The sequence below is a fragment of the Ostrinia nubilalis genome, chromosome 16, assembly GCF_963855985.1.
Source record: "Ostrinia nubilalis chromosome 16, ilOstNubi1.1, whole genome shotgun sequence".
NCBI lineage: Eukaryota > Metazoa > Arthropoda > Insecta > Lepidoptera > Crambidae > Ostrinia > Ostrinia nubilalis.
Window position 1 is genome coordinate 12,629,936 of NC_087103.1, and position 12,717 is coordinate 12,642,652.

General features: G+C 36.2%; 1 protein-coding gene across 1 annotated transcript in view; it reads right to left on the reverse strand.

The window, feature by feature from the left end:
- Positions 1–11,920, reverse strand: part of LOC135079447 (acetylcholine receptor subunit alpha-like 1) — an 83,889-nt gene extending 71,969 nt beyond the window's left edge. The window contains exon 1 of the mRNA XM_063974111.1: positions 11,730–11,920. Coding sequence (XP_063830181.1) covers positions 11,730–11,915 — 186 coding nt within the window. The 5' untranslated portion in view covers positions 11,916–11,920. The remainder of the gene's footprint in view (positions 1–11,729) is intronic.
- Between the last annotated feature and the right edge of the window lie 797 nt (positions 11,921–12,717).

A 12,717-nucleotide genomic window follows, 5' to 3' on the forward strand; every position in this document is an offset into this window, starting at 1 on the left:
ACTATTTATTCAATTTATCTCATCAAAATTAATCTCTATTAATGTAAAAACAACGGATAAGTATTGTATCGCACTCGCTTATAATTGTTCTTAGCGTTATAGCCTACAAGTGTACCTAATGAACCCAATTTCACTAATTAATAAGAACCCCCTTCTAGCAGAACGCGGGCCTAGCAGGAGGTTAAATTAGTGTTGGGGTAAATATACCGAATTGTCTATCGATATGGATAAAACAGATAAAAACATATTTGCCACAAAGCAATATGAGTTTTAATAATAGTTGAAATATAAGTTAATGAGCTAAATAGAAACATTGTTAATAATGGGATTGAAGAAATTTGAAGCTGGGAATAAATACAAAGAAATATTTGTGTGATAATAGGGTATAAGATGGGTGCTATTTAGTGATACTACTAAAGATAGAGGCATGCGTTGTGAATTTTGTAATAAACATTGATATGGTTAGCATGCCACAACACATATAGCTAATGACTCGGTTTGATTAGTACCTAAGCTGTACTAGTTGATTACCAAAATACGGTAATTGTCGCCACTCTTGTGGCGCAGTTTTGGGCTGACACTGTGTAGGTTTGTTGTCGACACGAAAAGAAGAAGACGGTAATTGTTAATTTATTATTTAACTAATTTATTTATTTATTATTAAACGACATCGATACTGAACACAACACTAACGAATATGAATACGACGAATTAGAAACGACGGCACGCGGCATGACGTCGCTTAAACGAAGCGATACCGTTACGTTTTACATTGATCTTGCCTGTTGATTTTAATTAGGGAGCCTGCGTGGAGTGTAATTGAAACAATACAAAACGTTGTCTTGGAAATTGAGAATGCCATACACGTTTAAAGCAATTAACCAGGTAAGATGGATAGAACAATGGAAAAGAGTAGAGATATTAAGACAATACAATCTATTTTTTTAATAACCTTGTCTTTAAACAGAAATAATTATTAAAAAAATCAAGCTAACCAGAGTTAGATAAGAAACTAAGGTAAGGATTAAATCACATTCACTACACAATAAACTTAAATTAATCAACAAGTGGTATGAAATGAAATTGATTTATTACATTGAATAAAAGTAATAGTAGTGGCATATTGAGGTAAAATGCTATGATCAAAATAGAATCGGGAAACAAGCTATTAAAAGAGCAGATGAAAAGTACGTAAAAAGGTTGTTTAGTAGAAGCAAAAGCGTAAAAACGCATGACGTCTTTTATTCTGTGTCTAGACAAAAGCAGACAGACAGGTCTACCCACCCAGCAACTTGCACCGATTTATGCTTAATATGTATTATAAATGCGAAAGTAACTCTGTCTGTCTTGCTTTCACGCCTAAACCACTGAACGGATTTTGATGAAATTTGACATAGAGATAGTTTGAGTCCCGGGAAAGGACATAGGATAGTTTTTATCCCGGTTTTCGAAACAGGGACGCGCGCGATAAAGTTTTTATGTGACAGACAAAATTCCACGCGGGTGAAGCCGAATAATATTTAAATAAAAAATAATAAAATAAAATAGCTATCTAGACAAAAGCATCATTTATGGACTCATACATCTTGCAACTAGGACGAAGACACTAGTTGCGAAAGTTCGCAACTACAACAAATATGGCTCATAGACCATTGCCCTCCGGGGCAACGTCGTTAATAATTCTGCAAGCCAGCAACTTGCACCGATGTGTTAACATCACTCAAGAGTCAACTTTTAGTTGGCGCCCGGGGAAAATACTGGCAACTAATAAATCAGAGAAAAAAACTCTTTTGATGAACTTTTTGCAACTTGTTTAAACTTTTAGAAAAGTTTCAGTTTATGTTTTGTTAGATAATTTTATACAAAATACTAGCTGTGCTCGCGACTTTGTACCACATTGAGTATGAAAAAATTGATTACGTGCAACTCAGACCTACTGAATACACACAAAATTTCAAAATCGGTCAAGCAAGAGGAGGTTTTTTACAAACACGGTGTCACAAGAACTTTATAAAGCATGTTATAGATATAAAATCTCTACTTATTCAAGAGCAAATTGTAAGTTCTACCATTTTAACATGTCGTGGTGACTCTAATACAAATTCAACTGGCAGTCATCTTCTTTTTCTATACCTAAGTAGTATGAATCGGTGTAATTGGATTCACAACCCAAGAAAAAAATCATTTGATTCATTTGCTTGATTTTTCTTTGGTTGATTAAACATACTTACACTGTAACTGCAAAATATAAAGCTCACTACTACTCATATTTGAAACGTCACGAATATAATCCGCTCAAAACGACCCAACGCCACAGTTCAATTTCAAAATGGGTTCATTTTGAATTCACAATACCCGACTGCACCATGAAATTTTAAAACATTCTCCAGACCTTCTGGTCTAAGTGGCCCATCTGCTTCTAAATGCATCCGTAAGAGCCATTCGAATACGGGCTCAGTGGTGCGTGGTAATCGTACGAAGAACATGCTTTTTCATATTTGTTATGGAACATGAGGGGTCCCTAATTATTATTGAGAGCGCATTGAAATGGTTTGCTTAGAAAAGTCGGACAAAATTAAGGTGGATTTATATTTGTGTCAGACGTGTTGTGTCGTGACGCGACGCATCAAAGCGGAATCGGTTTCACTATGTAATTTGATTGTCAAACTTCAGTGTAGTGACGTCGTGGCTTCTGACGTCAGCGTACTAAACGTATGAAAGAATTTTACCGTCTAGAAATTGATCACATGGTAAACGTTTCTCTCACATTGTCACTCTTTCTCCAGAGACCTCATGTCTCTCATGTTGATGTGGTAAGATGCGACTAAGGGAGATATATGAACAAGAACATCGAGTCTTCTAAACCTATCTGGCCAGAGTGCAGGACAAATCCTCCCATTTGCTTCTAGTAAATCTAGAAATGTTTTCCTGCAGTGGAGACTACTTAATACCCGTACGCTGCTTGCTTGCTTAAGTAAAGTAGCAAATCGAACGCACAGCTTTGACTAGAGCTCTGTGATTGGTTCGTGAGTCACCCTGTGCGTCCACGTGCACTGTGATACCTCATAGTAATGTTTGTGAATACGGGCGTAAATGACCTGAAGCATTTCTTCTCAAGTATTTAGATACGAAACTTGCGTAGCTAACACTTCCATATTTATTTAAATTAAAACTAAAGTAATAAGTAAACTTTGTGGAACCTAATGAGGTTACAGTGGCCGCGTAATATGGCTCTAGAGTACCATTAGTTGGAACCTAGATTCAAGCAGAACTAACTAAGATGCATCTTAGGAGAAATGTCGTTCTTATGTTTAAAAGATGAAGTTTCAAGTTGAATAAAGTTTGTCATTAGTTGAGAAAAGAATCGTGAGTTTCCAATCAAATGTTAAAATTAGGTCTACAATTTCACCTTTAGGACCGTATTATGAAATAAAAATAACACTCAAACCTTGATTCAGACTCAAGAGGCTCAGAAGTTAAAATAATATTGAAACTCGACTAATCACAAGCCTTAATCCCTACTTGAGTAAAAAGCCAGTTTTGAGTATCATTGTAAATTATAAATGTTCTATTTTATTTTGAGTAGCATTTTGTAATACAAGCCTAATTTAGTCATTGAATCTTTCTTTACATAGTATAATTCGCTCCCGCAGTCTGTATGCTGAGATTTTTAAAACTACGCGACGGATTTTATTGCTGTTTTCAGCAATATATAAAGTGATGAAAGAGGAAGGTATAATAATAATTAATTCAATTAAAACATTTGGATCTAACAAGGGGTGAACCCTGTTACCGAAACTAGTAAAAAAATACTGTGTTTTCAGTGTCAGTGATTCCTCGACATTTGTAGGCTAACATAGAAAAATTTAACTTTGTATAATAAATACGTACAAAGCCATTATATATAAAATACATGGTCAATATTGAAACAATAAAGCAGTATCCTTGAAAAACGTCAATATACAAAGTGTTCAAACATGAAATTGCACTCAATACGTTCGAAAACAACATATTCGCAAATAAAATCGATGCAAATCCAAATCGTTCTACACCAGATTCTGTTTTCGAACATTTTTCGTCTTCCATACAAACAGATCTACAATTTGACAGCGAGGTTTCAGGCATTACCATATTGGGAATACGAAAAATACCTGCGGGTGGTTGTGTAAACAAACTTGTCTTTGAATAAGATATTTCGTGTAGAAAGTGCAGGAACAGGGCCGGACTATTAACACCTTTGCTGCGGCAGTAACTTTCTGATACTTTCCATTCCTGCGGTACAAGGTCAGTAAACCTGGTATTAAAACTTACATTGTGGCGGCACAAGGCTTAAAGACCTTGTAATATTTAAGATATATTAATGTTATTTTTGGCTTCATGTTAATAGATATTGTGTTTTTTTTCTTTGAATATTAATAATAATGCATTTATTGACATACACCTGAAGGCGTTCGTGAATAACTTGTTTAGTATAAAAATTATACCTATATTCAAAATACAAGGCTTATGCACCCTGTGCCGCACTGAAGTAGAGAAGTCTGGTGGGTATTCTAGGGATGTGAAATACAAATATCGATAGTTTAAATTAAGTTTTAAGAAAAAATTAAAAAAGTAACAAACAAAGATGTTTTAATAATTTAGTCTAAATATTTTACAAATAAGACATACGTGCATAAATACTTAAATAAGCTATATTTAAAGAAAACATATTATTTAATAACATTTAGTTACAACTTCAAATGTTTGTCTCGAAAAACATTATTTAAATTAGCAATAAATCGTGTAGCAAATTAAATTATAATCAATTTGCAGTTTTGATTTTGTTTGTTTCTCTTGACGCCATGTCGACATGTGCGTTTCTTACGAATGCGAGGCAACACTGGCTGCACGAAGCTAGCGTGGGGTGCGGTACCAGGTGCGCAGGGTACAAGGTGCTTCGACCTGGTTTCGCATTGTGAAGATATTTTATTACTTCCGTGCGGTACCAGGTCTAAAAACCTGGTATTAAGGTAGGTACATCATTGGATTCTATTTTAAGAATACATCATAGATATATATTCATCACTTTCCTACACCGGACCCAATTGAAGTTATGCCTTTCGCACGACAAGGAAGACTATAATTTTCTTAGCCGCACGGTAAGCGAGACGTACACAAGGTCTATAGACCTGGTTTCGCACTCAACGTGTTAACGGACTTGTGGGCCCTAAAATTCCAAATAGGAGTACCACGCCAATCTTGTTCTGTAGATGCCGTCAAACTCTTCTTACAATGTCAACAAGGGAAATGTAATGAAATGACCATATTTTATGCTAACCATAAGAAACGCTCTAATGCTAGTTCTTATTGCTTGTTTTAAGTGATTAGTTAATCTTCTTGAATATTAATCAAGAGGTGTAATGATTAGATATTGGATAATCTACTCATGAAATTGAAAAAATGTACCTATCTACATATTATGGTTCTAAGAATGGATCTTCAGGATAGACCAGAATAAATATTACTTACATGTAAAGTATGTATTTCCAAAGAGTTCAAGCACTATTTTTAAGCAGTGCTTAGTTCTTGTCTGTGTACACCAGCAGGGCCCACAAGCTTTGCCTGAATACGGCCCAGTCCTGCATGCATTACTATTCCGCGGGTGCCCCTGAGTAATGAGGGAGCGAGCTACCAATACTTGCATCGCACAGCCCGGGGGATTCAGAGGGTTTGTAAAGTATCTTTATTTATTTTTCTAAAAGAACATGACGTCATGTCATGTAAAGTGGCCAAGGTTTTAAAATAACTGAAAATCGAGATGAGGCACGCATAGTCAATACATTTTTCACGAAAATAATATCTTGCCAATATTTTGTTGATAAATAATATTAAATCTTGTGCCTAATATGAATAACCATTCAAGTAGGTTAAACCTTCTATACTCAAAAATTGATTTAAAATCAATTTTAAGACTGTTTCCAAAATTTAATTTTCAGTAAGCTCTTCACAGGCTTCAATAAGATAATGTGTTCTACGTTGCCTCCTTTTGACTTTAAGTTCTTAAATAAGTATTTAAAATGTGGTTTTAATTTAATAATTCATATCTTTATACAATTTCAAATAGCTTTTTGTTTTAAACAAAGGAGACTTCATTAAAGTCATCAGTTAAATATGTAAATATCTTTAAGTAAAATTCGGTTCGCTACTCCTGAACTTGCCCCACTCATTAAGGAGGAAAGTTTTTGCAAGAAGCAAGGATTTCCTCTGTCCCGCAAATAATGAAGAAACCGAAAAGGAACGCCGGGGTATTTCTTTAGCAATGGTAATTAGTGACAATGGAAAAATGCAGTGGAATTTAGAGTCATATTTTAGAGAAAAGGATACGGTTTTTTTGGGGGTTGCTATTGATTGGGAGTTTCGAGGATTTCTGGAACTTGACGGTGCTTTAATTGATGTTTTATCACAGGGGCTTGTGAAAGGTTAAAATAAAAACTTTGAGTATATTTTGTCCATGGCTTTGTTTGTACAAAATTACATTGGTATCATTGATATTGGTGTCAAAGGGATTTTGTTTGTAGCAACGACGAGTAAGGTTGATGTAAAATCGAAATACTTGATGGTGTTTCTAATGATGGCTTATGCGAAGGATTTTGTTTAAATAAATTAATCAATTATATTTGTCTGATTCTTTGAGTATTAGTTAACAGTCCCAAGAGAATTTGTCTGAACAAAGTCAATGACTACTGAAATATTCTAAACATAGCAAAGTAGGCGTAAAATTAATTAATTCAATCGTTAATCAATTTTCACTTCTCCTTCACGAAACAACCTAATTGATCAATAATCAAAACAACGAAGCGAATTCGATTCCAATCCTAGTTTGGTCGAGCGATTTAGTTAGATGAGTTTAGCCTCCATTTTGAAAGTTCAATGCAAATTCGTAGCTGGCTTAAGGTAATTGTACACTTACAACTTGGGGTTTAGACTATGAAAACATTAATTAGTATAAATTTGTTAAGGCAATTACACAGAACACAATGCTATTTCGTGTAATGAAAGAACAATGATGAACGATGTAACGTTATGTTACCTAATAATCTAGTATTCTAATAATATTTTTTACTGATAATTAATATCAGTCACTTTAGAGGTCATTTTAGAGACTGAAATGCTTAAATCATAGTCTACGTTTTTATCTACTTCAAACTGATTTTTAGCTGTATTCCTAAATGTAGCAAACAAAATTAAAGACACATTGATTCAAAGTTTTTGGACACAAATAAGGCCGCCTAACATACACTAATCGACATTGAGCTGTTTAAGTACCTAGTGGTACAAAAACTTTTATAATAATTGCATTTACTAAATTACCTAACCTAGGTCTCATTAACCGACTTCAACAAAAGGAGAGGTTCTAATTTTCTAGATAGAATTGAAGATACAATAATGGTCCAAAGCAAAGTAGGAAGTATTTCCATTTACACTTTTTCTTAATTAAGGCATTCCAATTTTAGTAAGTCTAAAAGGAGAAATTTTACCGGTAGACATAATTCCAAGACAGATCTAAATTCAATTACTGTAGCGTCTAAAGAGGTTTAGTTAAATGAGTTTGGTCGGCGCCATTTGTTGTTAGAGTTAAATGCAACCCGCAGCTGGCATGTAATTTATTGAATGATACTGTTTAAAACTTTAGCAAAGTCAGAAACGAAGATATAACGCAGGGCCGAGAGTAGAGCCTTGTGGTACTCCTCTAAATGATATAACGCTTTGCTAAGATCTACAGTTTACAAAATTATATTTTGATTGAATAGGATATTGGGTTCTGAAATTAAAATTGGATTTTACGATACGAATGACGTATAGTCAATAAATATTTAAATCATAACTACAGCACTGTTCCAAAAACAAATTATAATGTAAATTTAAATAACTGTAATTACGGAAGCGTGAAATCCATAACAATTTATTTAATTAAAAATGAATTCGTCAGCTTTAGTAGCTGATGGTATTGAATTCGTAAAATTCAATTGACTGCTTCAATAGGCTTTACAAGTTGATTTTCGTTGAAAAGGATAATTTGGTTTGAATTCTGAAAACTCCATTGTCTTCCCGATTCCATATACAATGGGACGAAGGCTTGGACCGTTCAAACAAAGTTAAATACAATTCCGAACAACCACAGCTTACACTCGAAGTTGAAAACTATGGAACTTTAACTTTTCTAATACGCGTGTATAACAATTGCCAGCAATATCGTCCATTTGTAGTTAAAATCGTTTCAAATGATATCTCGTAAGCGTATAATTGTGTAATGTGAATTCGTGTACATGCACACCTGAAACTTTTTTATTTATAACCAGCGAGCGATTATAAAACGGCGAAGATGGACTGATCGTAACCCAGTCGTAACCAAAGCATATTCAGCGTAGTACGAGGGGTTAACGGGACTATTAGTATGTAATTTGCGCAAAACTAATATTTTCCAAAAGAGTTATAAAACACGTACTATTTACTTTGTAAGAGTATGTTAATATCCCTAAGCGCATGCAAAAAGCTCAATGTAACCCACGTGAATCCTTTCTAATGAAGGGCTTTAAGCTATTCGACTAAATCCTGCTATACCTATCCAAACTATTTAAAGGGGAGACGTGAACGAATTGTAAATTAAACTGTGATCCCAATAGAGGGTCGGGTCATAAAAGGTTTAGTTTTGTTATTATAAGAAATGGTATGGCTTGTAATACGATTGTTTTGGGTATTCTTGGAAGAGAAAATTGGCTTTTAGAGACGGCTCTTTGTAGTAATGAAAGAGCTTTGATGATAAAAATGTGGACGGCTAGTGGTAACGCAGTGAATGATAAAGTAGTCCAGAGAAAATTTTACACGTTGTGCCGTTGTAACTGATATTATTATGTATTTACGTGCCGTACATGTGTGTGAAAAATGCGTTGGTGCATCCTTGAGGTTTTTCTTACGCAGTAAGTATGCAAATTGAAAGTCAATGTGTGTCCTATGTTTTATGTTCTTCAACATAATGTTGTATTAGTGATTAGTTGACCAATCGATCGGATTGAAAGTAACTACATTTTGAGAATCGATCGGATTACACGGAGTTAGGAGCATTTTGCAGCTTTCAGCAGGGAAGCACTGGACGCAGGCCGCTACCAATCAATCAACATGGAAAGCATTGGGGGAGGCCTGTGTTCAGCAGTGGACGTCCTACGGCTGAAATGATGATGATGATGAAGATGATGATGCGCATTTTGAGCTTATTTTTTATTTCTTACTTTTATTATAATAAACATATAAATCATTACTAATCTATCCGTATATTTTCCTACAATTCTTAGTTCCACGTCCACCAAAGTGCTTGTTTCGCCTCACTGGGCGAGCTCATAAATTCAGATTTCTGTGCCGACTCCCATTTTACTAGTTGAAAGGTACTTTGGGAGAAAAAGTAGGGGTATGGTTGAGGGTTAAATGGTCTATACCCAGCTGTACTCTATGGCACAATAATAGATGATTTAAGGCTGTGATTGATAACATCGGAAGTTTTTAGTCGTTAGATAAAATAAAGGAGACGCTTGAAATTTACGTCTGGCACTATATTGCCATTTTTGTATTGAAATTAGTGGTTGTACGGGATTAACTTTCAGACAGCTTAAATCATTTCGTTTAATGATAATCTTGTCCTCATTTAATTGATTCGTCTTTATAGTAAGGCTCAGTTCTGTTGCCTTATCGTACATAATCTTATAATCTTTTTGTGTTATCAGCGCTAGGATAAAACATTGTCAAGGTATTCCAACGGTGTTGACAATGACTATCGGTTCGAGATTCGATGAACACTAGTTTGATCTCTGTTGATCGCAAGACGCTGTAGTCGTGTCGGCAGCCTATTCAAGATTCGAAGAACCGTTAGGCGTTGACTGCTGAACTTTAATTGCGGTGAACCCACTCCTTACACAAGCATTTATCCCCATCCTTCCCTCATCTTGACGGTGAGCCGATCTGAGTTGTTTCTCATGGGCCGGATCAGGCGGTGGTAGTTATTTTACTCTTTATGCCTCACCAGGTGGAAAGAATGAAGAAGAAGAAAAGAACCAGGTGAAAAAAAAATCGTCTAACGGTGGTGCCAATAGTCTAACCGAGTGGGGAACAAACCGCCGATTCGAATAATCAAGGAACTTTTGTATGATCTCCTTCTCCGTCGATCGCAAGATAAGTATTTTTATAGTCTATATAGATAGAGCATTAAGTATTTTTATGACCAATTCCTAGATTTTTTAATAATAGAAGGTAGTTAAAAACCGGCCAAGTGCGAGTCGGGCTCGCACACCGAGGGTTCCGCCGTACAAACGTAGCGGTTTACAATTTATGACGTATTAAATCAAATTACTTACTTGATTCCGTTGCGAGTAGTGGCGAATTTCAAAATATGCGGTATGATTATTTTTTATTTATTTATTTTTCCTATATTTGCATTATAGGTAGGTACCTACCTCAGCGTTTTGAATTTTTGCGTTGATTTAGAATTTCTCACAGTTTAGAGGCAATTAGATTTAAGAAGTGTTTGATATGAATTTCAACTTTATTATCTCTACGCGTTCATGTGAAAAAGGGTAGGTAGTAAGTTTATAATTATTAAAAAAATATTTTATGTCATGTAAGCAAAAATAATATTTTAAATTTTATATAACTTCAAATTTATCATTTTCGCAATTTTTCCTTTATCTGTACTATATAACGTTGCTTCGTGCCGAATTTCAAGATTCTGAGTTCACAGGAAGTACCTTGTAGGTTTTGATTCCCTAGCGTGTGACGGAAATTCGTCTAAGGTGTCGGTATAAACTGCTGTATCTTTTGATCGCGTTAACTTAGAAGTTTGATTTTTTTATTTCTTAAAGGGACAATAGATCTAGGTATTTGGTATAAGTTTCAATTTGATACCTTTATTCGGTCGTGAGAAATAAGGTAGTAAGTTTCATTTTATTAAAATATTTTTATTATATTATATAACTAAAAAAATGTAATTTTCGCAATTTTTCCTATATTTGCATTATATGACAATGCTTTATGCCAAATTTCAAGATTCTGAGTTTACGGGAAGTATCCTGTAGGTTTTGATTCCTTTGCGAGTGTCGAAAATTTGTTGAAAATATCGACATAATCGGCTGTATCTTTTGATTGGCTTGGCTTAGAAGTTTGATATTTTCACAGCTTAAAGGGACAATAGACCTGAGTATTTCATGTGAATTTCAGCTTGATACGTTCACGCGTTCTTGAGATAAAGGGTCTTGACAGAAGGACGGACGGACAACAAAGTGATCCTATAAGGGTTCCGTTTTTTCCTTTTGAGGTACGGAACCCTAAAAAGGAGTAGGTACTCACAACCCCGATGAGCTGACTGAGCCTTAGCCCTATCTTGACGGTGAGCCGGTCTTCCATGGGCCGGATCAGGCGGTTGTAGTTATTTTACTCGTATATGTGTCCTAATCTTTATGCCCACAAGCTGGGAAGAAGCGCCTCAGTACAAACAAAGTGACAATAGCCTAATCACGTGGGCAACGGACTGCCGATTCGAGATTCAAAGAACGCTAGTTTGATCTTCGTCGATCTGCAGACGCTGTATTATGGTGACGAGAACCGCTTACCTTACAGCAGTTCACATGGAGCATATGTAATTTTAGTTATGACAAATTCCTAGTTTAGTTTTATAACAGTAGGTAGTAAAAGGAGTAAGTACTCACAACGTCGATGAGCTGACTGAGCCTTAGCCCCATCTTGACGGTGAGCCGGTCTGAGTTGTTCCCGACGGGCCGGATCAGCCGGTTGTAGTTGGACAGCAGGTCGTCGTACAGCCGCTTCGCTTCAGGGTTAGCGACGGTCAGGCGGCCCCACACGCACAGGAGTCCGACCACCAGAGCCAACACCATCTTAGGCTAACACCACCCCTGGGGACAAGGAGAAAGGTGACTTGAATATCTGATGCGAAGGTCGCTTTTTAAAACAAAGATCGATTTTTTTCTTAAAAATGGTTAGTAATTTGTTATTACACACATTACTAATAGAATAGCAGAGTAAATACAAATGAGTAGGTTATCTTCATAGAAACGCACGGGCGCGGTTTGTATGTGAGCGCGCCAACACGTATGCGGCGCGCACGCACACACTGACAAAATTTAGAGGGATTAGCGGGGAGCCAGTCGTGGTTGCGCCTAATTTGATCAGTGTGTGCGTGCGCGCCGCATACGTTTAATATTGGCACGCTCACATACAAACCGAGCTCGGTGCGTTTCTATGAAGATGACCTACTCATTTGTATTTACTCTGCTAATAGTCCCGTTAGACACTCGTACTAAGCTAAATAATATGCTTGTGTCACGAGTGAGCTCACCACAATAGTCGAACGGCGGCGGGGACCGAACCCACGTTCCCCCGATCACGAGTCGGCCAGTTGGACCCCTTCACCGTTCGGCTATCGTGGCTTCGAATTTGATTGACATCAGCCATAGTCCTTTAATTAATCTCGTTCGTTTCAGCAAAATGACGCCTACTGCTGGACAATGGCTTCCCCCAAGGGTTTTCATAATGGCCAGTTAATTCTGCGCTGCCCACATCTAGGTGCTTTCTACGGCTTTCACCAGATCGTCGGTCCACTGAGTGGGAGAGTAAAGTAAAAAAAATATATTTGTAGAAATCCTTAGGGGAGGCCTTTCTCCAGCAGTGGACTTCCTA